The 20063-nt window shown below is 42.4% G+C and overlaps 1 protein-coding gene across 2 annotated transcripts in view; it reads left to right on the top strand.

Annotated features, from left to right (window-relative positions):
• Lama4 (laminin subunit alpha 4) overlaps window positions 1-20063 on the top strand; it is a 151505-nt gene that overhangs the window by 71854 nt on the left and 59588 nt on the right. For both annotated transcript variants that reach the window (XM_075945457.1, XM_075945449.1), the window contains exons 11-13: window positions 1457-1650; window positions 10288-10404; window positions 16145-16293. In XM_075945457.1, the coding sequence (XP_075801572.1) occupies window positions 1457-1650; window positions 10288-10404; window positions 16145-16293 (460 nt within the window). The remainder of the gene's footprint in view (window positions 1-1456; window positions 1651-10287; window positions 10405-16144; window positions 16294-20063) is intronic.

Genomic DNA, 20063 nt, shown 5'->3' with positions numbered 1-20063 from the left:
ATGCTCTGATAGCCCTGATTTTTTATAACCTTTAACCTCCAATAGAAACTTGACATACCTAAGGGTAATCACTAAAACACATGAAATGATATTGCTGGACCTCTGATTTGGTCACTATATAACTCACCAATTGTTGTTTACCAGTTGACCCCAAGTGTATTCATTTCAAAACATAACTATTGATTTTGATACTAATTTCATAGGGTAGTTATTCGGGCTAAAGTCTTACCTCTGTTCTATATGGCATAGGTGAGATTCACTCATATGTCTGGGACTAGCAAGGCAAGTTAGGCCTCTCCCTTCACATAGAGTCTTTGTCTTTTGGAGAGTATCCCGGGCTTGTTTGCATGTCAGGGGAGACTTCCAAGAGGGAAGAATAGAAAATTCAAGAACTCTTCAAGCCTAGGCTTGGAACTCAGTCGTAGTTTATCTGTTCTGTTAGTCAAGGCCAGCCTGGATTCGAGGTTAGGATTGGTTACATTCCTGAGAAAGGTTACAAAGGATCAAGACATTCAACAAAGGAAATTATAGATTTTCAGATCAGTTTTCAGGTGTTGCTGATACCTCCTAAGACCTTCATTGGTACCTCAGAATTATAGTTAATAATCCATCGCTAGATCTTATCTTCATATGCTAGTAAAACATGATTAAATATAGATTACAAAGTTATTGATTTGAATTTTATATAGTAACTATTTTTACTTTTATATAGTCACTTTTAATTTTTGTATATTTTATTTTACACACTCAAAAATCCATCTTAAAAAGGGGTATGGAGCTTCACTAGATTGCAGGGGAATCAATGAGACAGCGAAAGTCAAAAAGCATAAGTCTTTGTCCCACAAATGTCACTCTAGCAACCCCTAATGACAATTTCTGTGATTCCCAGGGGAGAAGGTCATTGGCTTGTGGCGTCAAATAAATAGCATCAGGGAGAATTATGGCATCTAATCAACCAAGGGACCTATGAGCCAAGAGTAAAGCTTGCACACAAAGATGCCGTTGCTATTTCATCTTTATCCCACCCAAAATCTCAACCAGAACTTGACCTGAGGAGTCAACTGGAAATTTCAGGAGAAAGTGGTTAAAGTGAGTGGTTATGAACGGCATCGCTGTTTGTTCCATCGCTAACTAGAAAGCGGTGGTTATTGTTCACTGCATAGCCAGTTTCCCTTTCGCAGGTAAAACTATGGATAATTCGGGCACTAAGCAGGAAAGTATAACAGCCTAGGTTCTGCACGAAGTATAATCTTCATGGGAAAACAAAGCAATCCCTTTCTTCACTTGTTGTTCCAGAAGCTCCTAAATCCACCAGAAAAGCATCTTGTACCAGATGTAAACCTTGGAGTTACTTGTACCTCCAGTTTCAGTTACTGAAGGAGACAGGCCTGAATTATTTTATACTTTGCTAGATACAGGAGAAGCCCCGAGTAAATGTGTCTCCCTTTCTCCTCAGTGCTGAGCCTGGTTGAGAACTGGCAGCGGCTCCACAATGACACCTGCTCTTTGTTCCCCGTGGTGTTGGAGCAGCTGGACGACTACAATGCTAAGCTGTCGGACATCCAGGAATCACTTAGTCAGGCCCTTGACCATGTCAGGGATGCCGAAGACATGAACAGAGCCATCACCTCTAAGCAGCGGGACCATGAGGTACAGAGGCAGAACTGTAAATGTATGTCAGGCTAGACAATCTGAACTTATGCCAAGAAAAAGCAGTTGACACACACGCACACACACACACACACACACACACACACACACAAATGTAAAGACTGCTATAGCTAAATACTTATGTTTTAAACATGGTTGCTTTCCTGCTATTGTAAGTTACTACCTTTTCTGTGCCTAAAATTATGTTGAACGATGGTGTGTTGAGTTCTTGCTTGAGTTAGAATGAGGTTGTGCATTGCTTGCACCCCTACGTATGACCACACAGCTTTCTCAAGAGGAAAATGGATTACTATTAAACACCCAGCCGTCCAGAACCATGTGTTCTAGGTGTGTGCAGGCTTTAGGAAGGTAGAGTTTTTGAAAGCCACCATAAGTAAATTTCACAGGCCACTGGTAGCGGCTGTAGAGGGAAGGAGTTGGACTCAAGCTAAAACTGTACAAACACCAAGAGGTGAGGGACATTCCGAGCATCTCCACCACTTCCTCAGCCCATCTCTGTCTGAGGCCCACACCGGCTACGCTGGAAGTGTCGGCCATGTGTCTACTCCACAGTCGTGGACGTGTTTCTAAAACTTAGGCTAAAAATCCAACACAGACAAACAGAAACAACCAGGACCAAATTCATCAATTCAGTTACATATTTTATTGTCAATAAAATCAACTTAATTGTGCACTGATTGATTTTCAGTCATCATCCCCCCCCCACGCAGTAGGTTGTTGTAAAAATTCATAAATAAAAATGAATTACACTCACCACCAGTTTTCTAACAGGAGCAAACTCTATTCAATAGGATTTTTCTTTTTTTGGTTCTTGTTTTCTTTTCTTTTTTAGAATAATAATGTCCATGCTGACATTCTTTAGTGAATGAATGTGTGCTTATGGTGTATAATAAACATGTCAGTATAGCACCAAGTATTGTTTGAAGATAGTCACTGTGAACCATTCAATGGGTTATAAAATAAGTTTGGAGGTTTATGATAATCGTTTTCAAAAGAAAACTAGATAAAAGCATATTTAGAGACCTGTCTTACATGAGTGCTTGGAATTGTCCTTTATTGATTAAAGAGTAGTTTTACCACACAGGTTATAGATGTGCATTTAAGTCCACAAACAAAAGAGCCATTTGTGACTTTTACCATTTGTGTTACCATTTAATATGTCTACAATGCACCTTCAATAAACTTGGGCACAATTTTTTTAAAAAATTATAGCAGCACACAATTGGAAAGTCTTAAAATATTTTCATCAAATAAGCAAATTTTTGCTGACATGTTAATTTGTGCCAGAAATTATGACAGGTGGTTTGTGGCAAGGATGAAGAACACATGATTCCATGATAGCACAGAATTTCTAGTTTAGAGGGCAGATGAATCCATTCACAGATGGCCACAGTGGAGAAGCACAGCTGACATTATGGAATCGAACTGATGGTCAGCTTCTGCAGGAGAAAGGAAAGTATGGCTAAGCTAGCCAGGTGAAGAGAAAGCAAAGGCTGCCTTCCCAGTAGGTAGGGCCTGCCGGAGCTGAACTCATCCACCCACGACCAGCATGGGGCAAGGCTAAGGCAGCTGATGGGCAGATCAGAGGGTCCTGCATGCCTCATGAAGGACATAGACCCTGTAGGGTGCAGACTTTTAAATCATGTTAGCCATGACATGACACACACTAACAAATGTGCAGGCAGGTGACAAGCTAGGACACGTGAAGCAAAACTGTGATGAATGCAATACAAGAGCATCACTGCGGCTCATCTAATGGGTCTAGGGGCTCATTGATGAAGACTCCCAAACTGTTGAGTACAGAAAGTCTTGAAAGGGAAAGGTTAGCAACCCAGAGAAGCCCCTGCCAGAACAAGGACAAGTGACAACACTTAGGAGAATCATAGAATTGTCCCCTTGACCATAGAAGTAAGATTTTATCACAGACAGGAAAAAAAGCTTAGATCCATGTTAATGTATTTGCAAACCATACTGGGTTCTCTTTCCCAGCTGTGAGCTGTGGATCTCAGCAAGTACTTTATCTTCTGCATAGACCTTTCCCAGAGAATACATTCAAGTATATTGTGAGTTAATGTGCTCAATTCTCCACTGGCTTCATTTTTAGGGCTCTGTGATCTCCACAGCCAACAAGAGCCATGCACAATGGACTGGAGACCAATGTATATACACAGTCACATCCAGCTGCTTTGCTAGAATTTGGGAAATACTGATGTGTGTCAGGACTTTGTCATAAGCAGTAAATGAACAGTGTCGCCTGTGTGGAGTGACTTCAGTTCTAAAAGCAAATGTATGCCAATCTAGCTCCGAATTAAACGTTTCCTGTGCACATCTTTTTACAATCCTCTCATGGATGTGGATACCAGGAATTTGGCATTTCGGTGATCACAGACAGATGGCAGGCCTCATTTAGCTTGGTTAAACAAATCCTTCTACTAAGTACAAATGAACAGCATGAGCAAAATTTTAGAAAGAGAACAGCAGAGCACACAGCACTTTAAGCCCATCCCACTTCTTCCTAATTAGGCGGTTAGCATTAGCCAGGCCTCCTTCCCTGTCGCCCTGGTCCTCTCTCTGGTGATTTACACCTCATCTCACCACTCCTGCCCTGGAAAGACATGGGGGGGCACTGTACTTGTCTCTAGCACACCCCACAGAACGTCGTTCACATGGGTGTCTGCCTGTGGGAATAGCCATGGGAAAATATCCTACTGCCTTCTAAAAATAACCCCTTTCCCACTACTTTTCCATACCCATTGAGGCAAATTTTTCCCTTCTAAGTCCCAAGTCTCTAACTCGCCCATTTATCCTGTATCTCAGTTGTTCACTGATGATCTACTGCCCTCCTAGGCTGCGGGCCTCTCTCTCCATCAGATTACAACTGGATCAATTTCAAGACCTTTTCTGTTTCTTCTCAGAAAGGCTTCAGTGAAGTCAGGTATAGTTGTACATACCTGGGGAAGTTGAGGCAAGTTCCAGGCCAACCTGAACTACACAGTGAAACCTTCTCTCAAAAAGAAGGGCTGGTGGTGTGGCTCAATGGGTAAGGTGTTTGCCACCAAACCAGACCACCTGGTGGATCAACTACCAGGACCCATAGGGTAGAGGAAGAGTTCCAATGACTGCAGGTTGTCTTCTAGCCTCTGACCTACAGAGAAAAAAGTGGGGAGTGAGACAGAGAGACAGAAACAGAGGCAGAGAAATAAATGTAATAAAGCAATTTTAACCAAAAATAGTATTTTAAGAAGCCTCAATAGTGTGTTGGTAAGAAAGGCAAATTGCCCAGTTTCAACAGTGTTTTTTTGATTTATGTACAAAGCTGCCTCCCAGATGTGGAGACCCTGTAGCTTCCCCCTGTTTCCTTTGCTCACGTGGATTAGCCCCTCATCCTTATCTAATTCTGTCTTGTTTTAGTCTGGGCTAAGTGACTCACGATGTAGCATGTCTCATCCCCTTACTAAAGTTCTTTCATCCTTCCTGTCTTACATCTACTGAAAATTCTGTGAAAACTAGGGCAACCACCCACGCTCGCACGTCACTCCCATGTACAGACACATATGCATGCACACACAGATGCAGTTTTGCCATGAAAAACATGTTCAGTTATTTATACATACCATATGTTGGCAGACAAATTCAGGCAGCCCTTCTAAAGCCTTCTAAAAGTTAAGAGAAGTCCTTCTAAAGTTAAAACAAAAGGCGACCATCAGAAGGAGCCCCTCCCTCTTCTGCACCAGTACAGCCATAAAGTGTAGCTACAGACACATTATTAAATGTCCTTAATACATTTAGCAGAGAGTCTATGCACCAGTTTCAAAGGCATCATTAATTACTGAATGTGAAGATGTGTATCCTCTGTGTATGTGCATGTGTACATGTGTGTGTGTGTGCCTATCCCCACTAAGATCATAAGCATCCAAAGGGCAGTGCCCTTGCTTTTCAAGAGTTGTATACTCCCAGAACCTAACACGATGTCTTGCATGCATCAGCTTTATTTGTTAACAAATGAATAAAACAAGGACATGGAGCTGGAGGCTGGTGGTGCACACCTTTAATCCCAGGACTAGGGAAGCAAAGGCAGGCAAATTTCCAAGTTCAAAGCAGCCTGGTCTACAGAGCTAGTTAGGACAGCCAGGGCTACATAGAGAAACCCTATGTCGAAAAACCAGAATAAACAAACAAGAACAACAACAACAACCAAGGACATTTATATATACTGATTTCTCTTAATTATAAATACTCCTTCAAATATAAATCAGACCCTCAAATTACTAACACTACTATTGATACTTTTCTCTATTTTTGCGTGCTTAAATGTTATTAAATTTTAACTTTTTCCAACAGAATTTAAAACCTAGTATTTCAGTTATATATTATTAGTCTTTCCTAAAATAAATTGTTTTGAAAGGATGTAACCTTATTGCAATATTTGATTCTGTACTTTGGAATATAATTTTTTAAAATGTCATGAACAAAAGTAAATTATACTGTCCGATTTTATTCAATTAGCTAATTAATTGTACTGCTGGTATAAAATCCATAGCCTTGTCCATGGTAGGTGTGTGTATGTTTGTGTGTGTGTGTTTGTTTCTATCTGTCTGTGTGTGTGTCTGTATGTTAGGGATCTTCTACTATATTAGGCTTCTATGCTAACCCCTCATATTGCTCTTACTTTAAGCTGTCTCTTTTCATATCCCCCTCCTTCATCCTCTCCATCCTTCCTGCACAGGGGTATTCTGAGATGTTGGATCACTGGGCTGTCCATTTTAATTGGTGTTTGGTCCCGTTGTTCTAAAACTACATAAACTTTTAAATATAACATACATTACAACTATGAAATATGAGTTGTGTACAAGTCAGTTAAAGATGATGATTTTTTTGTTTTATGTTTGAACAAGTAAAATTATACATCACATATCCTGTAGTTCTAGATTTATTTTTTTATATTTGTACTCAGGATTTTCAAGGGGTCTTCCCTGACCAAACCTGGAACATGTTGCTATATCAACATGGAATGAATCCACAGCCTCTTATCTCCTGTGAAAATAAAAGCATAACCTCTTCCCCAAAGTAACATCTTTTGACTTCTACTTTGAAGTCAAGACATTTTTAAAATATATAGATTGATTCAATCTATGAGTTTTCATAATCCAATGTGTCATAGCAGCTGCCATTCCTTCATAAGCAATCAGAAAATCTAAAGACAGCATAATAACATACAGAATCCAGACTCTCTATATTTCCCATCTTTATGTGGCTTATTTTTTGTTTTACTTTATTCCTTTTTAAGGACTTTATTATTTTTAACTACTTTTAAAATCTATGACTGTATATACCTTTTCTCTTTTCTCTCCCAAACCTATGTATATTTTTAAACACTGTAACCCATTTAGAGGGTTTTTTTTTCCATTTGAATCTGCCTTTACTGCTTATCTCTATCCTATTCCATCTGCATGAGCCTTTAAACTGCTAAATATAGTTAGGACTACCTTGGTTTTGGCAACTGGCTTCCCCAAGCACTGGGACACCTGTGTCCAGCATAAGGCAGGCATTCTTACTTAGTTTACTGGGTTTGGGTGTTTTTAAGCTTTCTCAGACCCAATGTGGAAATTCGGTCCCCACATTGGAACACCGTTTGTACTAGGACTTTTCTGTCCCAATAGCCAGTTCCCAAATAACTACACAGAGACTTGTTATTAGTTATAAATGCTTATTAGTAACTTAAGCTTCTTTTTAGCTAGCTCATATAACTTAAATTAATCCATTTCTATTAATCTATATGCTGCCCCAAGGCTTATTTAGCTCAAGTACCTACTTCCCATCCTGCTTGCTCTGCATCTCATGGTGCCTCCTCTTGTTCCACCCTTCTTCTTCCCAGCATCCTCCTAGTCTGGCTCTCCCACCCAATCTGTTCCTGCCAAGCTACAGGCCAATCAGTTTTTTATTAACAATGAGAGCAACACATTTTCATGATGTACAAAAGGACTATTCCACAGAATCCCCCCTTTCTGTCTCTCCTTAGAAAACATACAGGCTTCTAATCATTTTATTAATTTATAATAAAATAAAATAATATATAATAAGATAAAAACTAACACACCAGAATAGAGCAAAACAACAGAAAGGCAAGAGCCCAATAAATAGTTATAGCTGCAGAGACCTACTCATTCACACTGGAATCCCATAAAACCACTAAACTGGAAATTATATATGTGTATATATACATAAATATATATACATTCATACATACAAACAAATACACAGAGAGAGAACCTGTAGCGTAACATAGATAGATAGATAGATAGATAGATAGATAGATAGATAGATAGATAGATATGTATATATATGAAAATAGAAAATAAGTCTAAAATATTTTAAAAAGAAGATACTCTGATATAACATTATAAGATAAGATTTCATGGAGTTTGTTTTGTTGTCCTGTCGAGGTTTATTTTGGGGTTAAGCCCCATTAAACTTCTCAGGGTCCAGCTAATATTCCGATAGAAGGCAAAAACCTGGCTAATTGGATCTGAGGGGTAGAGCAAACTGTCTGACTGGAGCATATTCCTCCTGCAAGTTTCTTTATTCCTTGGGGGAAAGAGAAAAGAAGGAAGGGGATGAATAAATGAATGGCCATTCTCCACAAAGTTTTCAGTTTATATAGGCATACAGACAAGTCAGCAATTCCATAGGCAACAGTAGTATCAAACATGCATTTCACAGAATCACACACACACACACACAAAACAAAACAAACAAGGAGGTGCCTTACATCTCAGAGGGGGTATGGCTGGGAACACAATATTGGTAGCCATAGCAAGGGCCTGGGAGGAAGGCAAGGTACCTGATTTGCATTAACATTTAGCTGGTTGAACTAAAGGAAATCTCTTTTGAGGACTTTGCTTTTTCTGACTCCATCAGGGCACCCAAGTGAAAATTTTTCTCTCTGAAGTTAGTTTTAGCAGTTCAGGTCTTTTTCCTGTTTAAGCAGTTCATTTCCTGGGCTATTAATGGAAACCGAGGTGAAGCTTGTTAAGTCAGAGCAGAAGACAGTAGATCACAGCTTCCTGAGTCTGCTATTAGAGCAAACATACTGCCTCTCCATTTAATGCCTCCTATTTGGGGCTCCTTTCTTATCAATGAGTCCTGTCCATAAAGAAAGTTATGAAGGACTAGTTTTATGTAGATTCCATCTATGAGAACAAAGGTTTGACTGAGTGGATGCTTTCACCCCAGGTCTTCACAGTGTGTGTTGCGTGGGGGGGCGTATATCCAACTGCCCTACAGGAAAAGTCAGGTTTATACACTGCTGGGATATTACAGAAAGGAGAAACATGATTTCACAAGATTTCTACAGGATTGGCAGTGGCTTATCCAAAAGACAGGTTTTTCCTCAACTCTGCACACACGGGTTCTCCATGTGGAGTACCCATACGCCCGTGGATTAGATTAATAGATCCATCGGTTGCACATTTCCTGTCTAATACTTGTGGGTTCACCCTCTTGTCCACCTGCTTACTGCTGGGCATACAGCCTACCCTTAAGAGTTGTTTGTTTCCCCAGTGAGACTCCCTTGGAGAAAACTAAATTTTCATTTGCAAGTCACTATCAATTGGAGATGGCTTCCAGGTTGGGGCATGTGTCCATTTCTCCATCCAGCTCTGGGAGCCCATCTGATACAAAACATTACAGCCCCCATGCATGCTGCCTAAGTCTCTGTGAACTCGAGTGTGGGTAGAATATGTTGATTTAGAGGGTTTGGTTTCATGGTGTCCTCTATCCACTCTGGCTCTTATACTCTTCCTGCTTCCTCTTCCTTAGGATTTCATGAGCCCTGGCAGAGAGGGATTTGATAGAAACATCCTACTTAGGACTGAGTATTCCAAGGTCTCTCTTACTTTGTATGATGTCTGGTGGTATACATCTGTATTTGTTCCTATCTGCTGCAGGAGAAAGCTTCTCTGATAATGTCTGAGCAAGTCACTGAGATATGAATATGGCAGAATGTTATTGGGAGTCACTTTCTTCCTATATTCTTTAAGTAGAACAGTAGTATTTGGTTTACTCTAGGACTCTGGGCTGTCTAGCCTCAGGGTTTTCATCACCCAAGCAGTAAGATATGGGTTCCATCTCAGAGTGGACCTTAAGTCAAAGTACATATTAGCTGATTACTTCCACAAACTTTGTACCACCATTGCACTAGCAAACCTTGAAGGTAGGATATCATTATATATTACAGGTTTTATGGTGGGGTTGGTTTTGTGTTTCTCTTGGTGGTGTGCAGAGTACCTTCCTACACCAAAAACTCTATCATGTAGGGGTGAAGGCTCTAAGTACACATCAGCACAATTTCTCCACGTTCAGTGGGTTGTATGGGCATTGTGTTCAGCAAAAGGAAAGGACCTTCCAATTAGTTTGTGGAAGCCACCTATAGTCTTGACAACAATATGGGTTTTGGGGGGGTTTCTATGGGGCCCCTTTGGCTTTTATCATGAATGGGTGTTAGATTTTGTGAAAGGCCTTTTCTATAGCCAGTGATAGGATCCTGTAGTTTTTGTCTTCAGTTTGCTTATACAGTGTACAGTCACATCCTCTCTCTCTTGTTCTTCCTTCCCTCAGAAACAATATGAGAGAGTGAAGGCGCAGATGGAAGTCGTGAGCAGCTCTCTGAGTATGTCCGCAGACTCTCTCATGGTCCCTCGGCAGACTCTTGAAGAGCTTGATGAAATAATAAAGGTAAGGAAATACCTGGATTGTTCAGATTTGCCTTTAGAGCAAGTTAGCACAGAAGCTAAGTGCCAGAGTAATCCAACTCAATTAAAACTAGTAAGATTATAAAATAATATCAGATGATGAGACTCTCTAGTTTCTTGTGTTACACAGCGGCTACTAACACACACAGCTACTTAAATTTCAATTTCATAAAGTTAGAAATTCCGCTCCATCTGAATCAGCTGCACTTCAAACCCTCAAGAGTCAGCTGTGACTAGCAGCTTTGGTGGCGTGTGCTCACGGTAAAATCTATTAAAAGTATTAAAAATACCCTGTAGTTCCTTCCTACTCAGTCTGTCTAGGAAGCTATTTAACAAACCAAATCGTTCAGTCAATAAATAAACTAATGAAAGGAATATACAATCCTCAAAAGAAATACACACACAGTCAATAAATACTTGGGAAAGAGTGTTCAGCTTCCTTAACTATCAGGAAATGCAAATTAAAACCACTTTGAGAATCCATCTCATGCCAATCGAAATGGCTGTCATCAAGAAAACAAATGCTGGCCAGAGGTCAGGAAAGATGCACCTTTATTCGCTGCAGACCGGGAATGTAGCCTTTTACAGCCACTGTGGAGGAGAACGGCCATATGGCCCAGCTATCCCACACTTTGGTGTAAAACTGAAGGACTAAGTCAACACACCACAGAGATCCTTGTACATCCCAAATTATTCACAAGGGATCAGAAATGAAACCAACCTAGACCTATCAAAAATGAGGTCATGATGTTTGCAAGAGAATGACTAAAACCAGAGACCATCGTGTGAGAGAGAATAAGTCAGGCTCAGAGAGACAAGTGCCAGATGCTTTCTCTCATTTTGGAAACAAAATTGTGTGTGTGTGTGTGTGTGTGTGTGTGTGTGTGTGTGTGTGTACTTGTGTACATGTGTGTATAGAAAGGGGGATTGTGAGAGGAGAGGAGGAGATCTGAAGGAGAGGGGAACTGGAAGCTGCAGCGAAATATGTGTTCTAAGAAAGCAGAGAGGACCCTGAGAGAAGGAAGGGAGCCAACCAGAGACAGATGGGACCACAAAAAAGGGCAGTAGGGGAGGACGACAAATAAGAAGAGAATCGAGCAGCATATATGCATGAAAATGCCGTAGTAGAGCCTAAAGAATGCCATACAAATTCAACTCCATATGAATCTGCTGCGTTTCAAGTCCTCAAAGCCACATGTGACTAGCAGCTTTGATGGTTTATCGTCATAGTAAAATCTATTAAAAGTACTAATGTAGCTCCATACTTTTAAATAGAAATTTTCTAATGAGATGCAATGAATGAAACTACCTTGAAACAAATGACTCCACTTGTTTTCTTTTTTTTTTTTCTGTTGTTGTTGTTGTTGTTGTTGTTTTTACTTTGAAGAACATCCGACTAAAGCAACCTGGTCACCACATCATTCTTCTTCAGCTACTGAAGTCCAACTTTGTCCCCCATATTTTTTTTAACTTCCATCTTTTCCTCCAGCCCACCTCTGCTGTCCCTCATAGGGCCAATCTTGCCATCCATGATCTTACTTCTCCTAAATCCATCTCAAGCCTTCCCTTGCTAAGTGCTGTCTTCTATCTCAGCCTAGAGCACCCAGTTCAACAATTCTCCAACCACATCAGCCCCTCCTTCCTCCTTTGTCCTGTATCTCTACTTCCTTGCTTTCCTTCTGAACCAGCTGAAATGGTCAATCTAATTATTCCTAAAAAATACCTTGAGCTCCCAAGTACACCTCTTCCTGTTTATTTACACACAAATTCTAACCCTGGGTTCCAGGTATCACTGCTACACCAGAGCAGCTGAATGTGACTTGTAAGAAACCTGTCTGTATGGCCAGGGGGCGGGGGAGGGGCACATCTTTAATCCCAGCATTTGGGAGACAGAGGCAGGTAGATCTCCGTGAGTTCCAGCCAGCCTGGTCAACAGAGCGAGTTCCAGGACAGGCTCCAAAGCTAAAGAGAGAAACCCTGTCTCTTAAAATCACAAAAAGAAGGGAGAGAGAGATAGAGAAAGAAAGAGAGAGGGAGGGAGGGAGGGAGGGAGGGAGGGAGGGAGGGAGGGAGGACGGGAGGGAGGGAGGGGAAAGAAGGAAGGAAGGAAGGAAGGAAGGAAGGAAGGAAGGAAGGAAGGAAGGAAGGAAGGAAAGAAAGAAAGAAAGAAAGAAAGAAAGAAAGAAAGAAAGAAAGAAAGAAACCCTGTCTGGAAGGGAGGTTGCCCCCTTCAGAGTCAATACAGGACAAACTAAGACACCAAATTCTTAACAGAAATTTATTACCTGGGTTGGGGGGTGGCCTGCAAAGGCAGAGAGCAAGCAGCAACAGCAGCAGCAGCAGCAACAACAAACAAGCTCCAAGCATTTTTCTGCAGCAGTAGGTTTTTAAGGAGAAAAACGGGGAGTCTGTGCTAGGGTGAGGTAGTAAATCCTGTAGCCAAATAATGAATTTTGATTGTTGGACCTTGTTGTTTTATCTCAAGAATGAGTCAGTGGCTTGGACCTTGGGATTAGCTTTAGGAATGTAATATAATGGTTTTTAGCAAGGAAGAAAAAGGTAAAAGCAAAACCTGCCAGCGCAATGTCTGCCATGCTCAGGCCTGCTGGAATTCTTCACTGCCTCCCTCCCATCAGGTCTGGCTGGTGCCTTTGCTTCCTATATCACTGGAAAACTGAAAACAAACAGCAACCCCCCATCCCACCTCTCCTCCTTCGGTCTGCCAGCCCACCTGCTGCCAGAGCCACTCTGGATGCTGCTCTTCCTGCACCTTCCTCCCATGCCCCGGAAACATGGTCGCAGGGCTTTTGTTCTCCAGTCTCTTTTAGCACCCAGTTCTTAGCTTTGTTGAATCCCTACTAACCCTCGCATCTCCTAGCTCTTAAATGCATGCACAAAGAAAGAAAACTGCCCTTTGAAAGAACTATTGTTGGTTTGTTTTAAAAAAAAAAATCTTCAAGCGCCTCTAATCTTTGCCCGTTACTCTGCTAAGCATCCTAGGGAAAATAATGTCTCAAGTCACAGCTGTGATTTGCCTTCCAGGCCCCCCACGCCCCTCCCCGTCTCCTGGCTCCACCCACTCTGCGTGGGATTCCAGGATTCTCCCCTGGTGCAGCTCTCTTTGCTATGGCTGAACACTTCAAAAGTGAGAAATACATTCTTAGCTCAGGGCTGCATAAAAAAGGCGTTGAGCTGGACCTGGTTCTGAGATGCTCTGGTCTCTGCTCTGGAGAATGAGTGACTTAGCATTCGGTATGGAGCCCTCTTTTTCACCCCAGTCTCTCCTACCTGACGTCATGGGCTCTGATGGCGTTAGAGAATAGTTAGACAGATGATTCTATAATTTGCAACACCGTGTCTGACCCCACTGTCCAAACCCTTGTAGACAACTGCTTATTGGACATTACAAGTCAGAAGGTAGCGTTTTGTGTTACAAAATCAGAATTTCATCTACTGTATAATAAGCAAATCAAACCTCACACATTCTGAATAAAAACTAATCTCTCCTCCCACCCTGCTGCCCACATCTCAGGAAATGGCACAACCCACTTGATCAAGTCCAAAATCCCAAGTCATGCCTGAGTTCTCCTTTATTTGGGTGACTTTTTGACAAGATATGTTGGCCCTCGATCTGAAATGTCCTTGAGAAACTGTGGGGTTCACTCAGGCTTGTCCCTAAGTAAGGATGTTGTTGACGATCGGTCCTTTGTTGGGAGAGACACCTGTTTTGACCCTCTCCGAGAACTGAAACCTAGATTTAGATGTGAAAGTGGCAAAGTTTAAACCCCTCAGTTCTAGCCACCTGCTGCCCCATGCAAAGTGGCAAAGAAAGCCGCCAACAGATGCATTTGCCACCACCGTGGCCCTTCTAGATGCATTCCCAATCCGGTACCAGAAAAATCACTTTGAAACCTAATTAAACTCTATTGTTTCTCCTATTGAACTTCTATGGACCCTGAAAACCAGAAGCACATTGCACCATGACCCAGGGGACACCACTCGACTGCTCACCCACCTGCCTGGCTGCTTTAACTTGCTGTCTTCCTCACTGGCTACTCAGCAGCTCAGCAAACTCTCGTTCTCACAAATGCTAAATGCCGTACATAGTCCTCACACAAGGCCTCTGCACCTTCTGTCCTTAGATCTTTAAATGACTTGCATCTTTGTGAGAACTTAATCCAAAAGGTCCCTGTACCCCCAGCCTCTATCCACCCCATTCTACGCACTGCAGTTTCTTCAAAATGTCTTTAGCTTTCTAAAATTAGTTTACCCACTTAAGGGATCATTGCTATCTGTGCCCCCGACTCCCAACTGCAACCCTTGAAGGCAGTGACTGTGTGGTCTTCTCTTCAAGAGTGATGGGGGGACACTAGTAGCACAGTGGACATTTGTTGAAGGAAGAATGAGATAATGGGCAAAGATGGAATGCCTGTGGTATTTTTTCTGTTTATATAATTCAAAGCAATGTGACCAGCCAAATGGCTAAAGGCTTAATATAGCCTCTAAGAAATAAATCTCGTGTGTTAGAAACTGTGCTGGAGTCTAGAGAAATCAAACCAAATTCATCTCAGCTACTGATTCCTGAGTGTGTAATATCAAGAAAGGGTTTATAATATTAGTGAATAATCATGCACAGTGGTTACAGTAGATAAGAGACCTGTGGAAACACGAGCTCACCCAAGAAGTCAGAAGTTGCTACAGAATGGTAGCAATACTTGAGCTGAATTCAGAAGGATGAGTGGAGCTCCAAGTGGGTTCTAGAAAGGAAAGCTAGCCCAGATCAGGGAAACAGCATGTACAGGGTGTACACACACACACACACACACACACACACACACACACAACCCGTTAGACAAGGTTGGTCTGTGAGATCTAGTGGAGAAAAATGTGATTAAATCAGTAGAGAAAGATGAACCAGACAAGAAGGGAGCTAGCAGGGAAAAGGCAATGGGCTGATTCTGGGAAGGACCAGGCAGTAATCATCACCTTCCCTGAAAGATGGTAGAAAAGGATAAAAAGCAAGAAAGACTCAGCTCATAGGGAAACACTGACCACACAGGCAAACCACTGGGCCCTGTGAAAAGGGGAGGTTTGCTTTATTGGTAAATTTAGTAAGAATTGTTCAGGCCCTGCTCAACTCCACCCTTTTTTGGATAGAAGCTTCGGGCAGATGACTTATTTCCTTGTGTTATTCCGTAAGGAAGCTCTTTGGGCACAAGGGCCCCTGATAGTCACATTGCCTGACCAGGTAGGCTAACTGTACTCCTTGGGTCAAGTACCAGTTACCTGCTGACTGAGATCTGAAGGCATGCTTTCCCCTCAGCGCACAGAAATGAGGTAACATGCTTGGTCTCTGTGTTTACTTATTTATTTATGTATTTTCCAACACGTTTAGAAATTGGATACTGGAAAGCAAGGTTTCCTGCTGGTAGATTCCCCAGAGAGGTTTGCTATAAAGGGAATTGAAAGGTAGAACGCTAACAGGATGTATGGGTAACGGAAGCTGTAGGTTTAGTTTTTGTTTTGGAAAGGAAATAGAGCAGGTCTGAATGATGAGGAAGCACTCCGTAGGAAAAGGGGTGAAGGTGCAGGGTTACGCAAATCTTCCTTACAGTAAGTAAGGCCTGAAGTTGACAAGAAGGAAAATGGCCAATGCTGTTGTTATCTGGGGGAAATGTCCTATATTTCTTTAAACTCAAGACTCTTAATTTGTTTGTCTTTAGAATGCATCTGGAATTTATGCAGAAATAGATGGTGCCACAAATGAGCTACAGGGAAAACGCTCCAACCTAAGTAACCTCAGTCAAGACTTAGTCCAAGAAGCGATGGACCATGCATCCAACCTTCAACAAGAAGCCGAGGAGCTGAGCAGGTAATGTCGGAGGTTTAGAAATGCAAGTATTTTCGCAGTCTGGAGGAGCCCTTTGTGTTCAGTGTCCACTCCAGAGTCTCTAGGACAAAGCAAGTAGGTTGGGGGCCAGGAGAGGGGGGCAACTCTGTTTGGTTGCTGATTTTTTTGTTAATTGTTTCCTCAGAGACAATCACCATTTTTTTTTGCAATTGTTTCTGGGAGACATGTTTTGTTTTGTTTTGGTCTTTGAGGCAAGGGTGCAAGTGAAGTGAAGTCTGTTTCACAATTGTTAGTGGAATGACTGCGGCAAGAAGTCAAACCCTTCACAATGTCTAACTCTGCCGTCATCACCGCTTATATCATAGGCAATATTTACTTTCCATACCCAAATTTCATAATCCACCCTAGTTGGGAGTTAGGAATAGAACTGTCTGGTAAATGCTCAGCTTTCTGCAGTGCCCAGCTGGAAATGTTTGATTTAACTCGAGTTAAGAGAAAAATCAATTGGCAATTTCCCTCACAGCCCTTAGAAAAGAGTCACACATCCTCTGGGCACTCAGTTAATGTTAACCGACATGTTCCGAAAGACTGGAATTGGATTCATGACCCTGAAATAGGCAAATAATGAGATTGTTATAGAGACCACATGCCTTGAAAGGTCGGGGGTGAAGACCGGAGATTAACGCCTGTTCAAAACACACGCCATCCTTCTACCCCTGTTCACCGAAAGTTTCAAACATCCAGACTGAGTGAGGGAAGGAAGAATACGAGAGGAAGGAAGCGGGGAGAGGGGGAGGGGAAAGGTAAAAGGAAGAGGAGAGAGGGAGGAAGAAAAAGAGAAGAAAGAAGGAGAGGAGGGGACATAATATGGAAGTCTGTAGAATTGGCAGTGCGGCTGTGTTACAGTTATTCATTTTGGCGCTGTGCCCTTAGGAAATGTGCCTTTTATGAAAGCAGTAAAAGGGACTTAGATCAAATGCCAGTTTTGATGCTCGCCTGTCAGTTATTAGTTTCCAGCCACCCTCTGGCTCTCTCATCATTCCTTCATCTTTACCAGAAGCACATTCAACTGGCGGGTGCACACAGCAAGCGTCTCTAAATGCCGTTCTGCCCTGGCATCAAGCAGGGTTCCATGGAAGCTGTTGTGCCTCCCACGTGGACCCCAGCCACAAGTATTGGTCACCCTGACGTCACGTTTTTGACTCAATCGATTCTCTGACATATTCAAAATTTGTAGATCTTCCTCCCTTAAAATGTAAAGGCTGAAAATTCCTCAACATCTGTCTGGTGTACACATTTTTTTCCTTTACCTCTTTTTGCCTGCTAGGGAGCAGCTTAAGTTGGTTTGTTTTGTTACAAAGTATCCTAAAATCCAGACTGTCTTCCAACTCTGTGCAGCTAAAGCTTGAACTTTTGATCCTCCTGCACTCCCTTCCCAGGGCTGGGATGGAATCTCAAGAGGGGGCTGCTGTGTTGTTTTATGCATTGCTGGGGATCAAATCCAGAGCTCTGTGCATTTTAGGTGCTTCTTTGTATTTGTTTGTTTTGAGACCTTGGGGTCTCACTCTGCAGCAAGGCTGGTCTGAAACTCTCCTGCCTTTGCCTGTTGAGTGCTGGGATTACAGACATGATGTCCTTTTTCTTGTTTACTTTCTTCATATTTTATTCTTGGAACCATTTCTAAGAACAGGTTCCAGGGGGGAACGGCAGAGAGCATTTGGAAGGGAATCACTTCCATATAACAACACTCTTACCATGGCTGATCCTTTTCTCCATCAAAATTAAGATCTGTATCATGATCACAATATAATGGAGACAAGATAATTTTATTGTCTTTATTTTTTCCTGCTGATTTAAAAAGTTCAAATGAAACATTTTTGTGGATCCCAGCTGTACCCATGGGGGTGGGGTGGGGGAGTCAGCCCTGCTACAGAGCAAATTGGCTAATGATGGATGTGAACAAAGAGAGAAGTAGCTGAGTAAGCACGGAGCAAGTTGCTCAGCCTGAGAGCAAACTGGATCTGGGCCAGATAGAGGAGGCTAAGAAAGAGTGGGTTGTACTCATCGGTTCTATGATTGGAGAAGACCCGGGTAGGAGCTACAGTGCCCAGCAGTGTGGACAAGGTATTGATGAACCAAGCGATACAAGTTGTAGATGTTTGAGACTGAGAGGAAGCGAGAAGCTGCTGGAGCTGAGAGTCAGGAAAACACTAAAGATTTAGGATGAGCCATGAAATGGGAATGGAGATTGTATAATAAAGGGTAAAGAAGTATTGGTTAGCCAGGCATGGCGGTGCAGGCCTTTAATTCTAGCACCCAGAAGGCAGAGGCAGGCTGAGTTCAAGGTCAGCCTCATCTGTGTAGTGAGTTCCAGAATAGCCAGGACTATGTAAAGAGACCCTGAGAGAGAGAGAGAGAGAGAGAGAGAGAGAGAGAGAGAGAGAGAGAGAGAGAGAGAACATAAGTATTGGTCAGGAAACTAAATATCATACATGGTTTCTGAGTCCAGTTCAGAAACAGTATAACAGTAAATCCTAAAGTTCAAGAGATGCACGGATGCTGCTGGTCATTACGCAGCTGATCCTTGTTATTCCTAGGGTGAATCCTTAGATGTGTGGTTATTAGCCCTTGTATGCGAGAACACCCATATATGATAGGTTCTTGGTACACAGTCCATGATCCTTACCCAAGCAAGGAAGGGATAATGCAGAGAGCACGGTGTTTCAGGGCAGAGGGGATGCTAGACTGAATTGAGGCTGCCTGAGGAATCAGGCTAATTTTGGCAAACCAGTGTGTGTGATCTGGAAGCTCTGAAACCTCTCTGGGGGGCTGGATCTCTGTTATAGAGAGTAACCACTTGGTAAGGAGTAGACCAAGCCACATGCTTCAGGCCTTTTTCTGACCTGCACAATTTAAATAAACCCTTGTGTCTTAAGCCACATTTTGGCGTGGCACCTCTGTCATGGTGCAGTCACAACAGGTTCATACATTCCAGGGTAGGTGCGTGTGGATTAGAAATGTTAGGTAGAAGAAACAGAGACGTGAAAGGAATACAGAGACGTACAATAGTACGGGAGGGGGGGCAACTCAGTGGATATGGAATACCGAATTCACCCGTGTTTAATTTCCATACGCTTTTATACCCCAATACAGAAGTGGGGGAAGAAGGCAAGGACTGCTTTAACATGACACAAAGGACAAACAGTCAATCCTTGAGACATTGAGCCATTATTTCCCGAGTAAAGCAGTAGATGTTTTGGGCAGGATCTACAACGAATCCATCATAGACCAAGTATCCTGTAGGCAGCCACTCCCTGTGTCAAACCTCCTTTTTGAAAATGAAGGAGCAGGAATAGTCTTGAATTCTCTGACCTTTGGTCAGCATGGAGCAGATCCACCTCTATGGGCCATCTTAATGTCCAAAACCCAAGTAACCACAACCTAGGTCAGGGTGTGTAACCACACCTGTTGTCAACAACTTTGAAAGAGAAAAAAAAAAAGCTCAAACTCTCTGACCTCCAGTCAAGGTGGAACAGGCTCACATCTCTGGGTCCCTCCATCCTTGCAGGAAGAGTTACAGGGGACTCTTCCTAAATCACCGTTACCTTTTTCAGTAACTGCTGCCAACAGCGGCTGCTGTGAAGCCAGAATGGGATGAGATGTTGGGGACAGCACAGGCAGACAAATGCAAACATAATGTGTGTGCCCCCAGGAAGGGAGACTCGGGCACACCTTCCAGGACAGGTGACTTTGGAAAACAGGAAGGAGGGCATCTGTGATCACAGAAGTGT

This window comes from Microtus pennsylvanicus, chromosome 1 (assembly GCF_037038515.1).
Source record: "Microtus pennsylvanicus isolate mMicPen1 chromosome 1, mMicPen1.hap1, whole genome shotgun sequence".
Lineage (NCBI taxonomy): Eukaryota > Metazoa > Chordata > Mammalia > Rodentia > Cricetidae > Microtus > Microtus pennsylvanicus.
The sequence above is the reverse complement of the archived record's forward strand: the minus strand, read 5'-3'. Positions and strand labels throughout refer to the sequence as shown.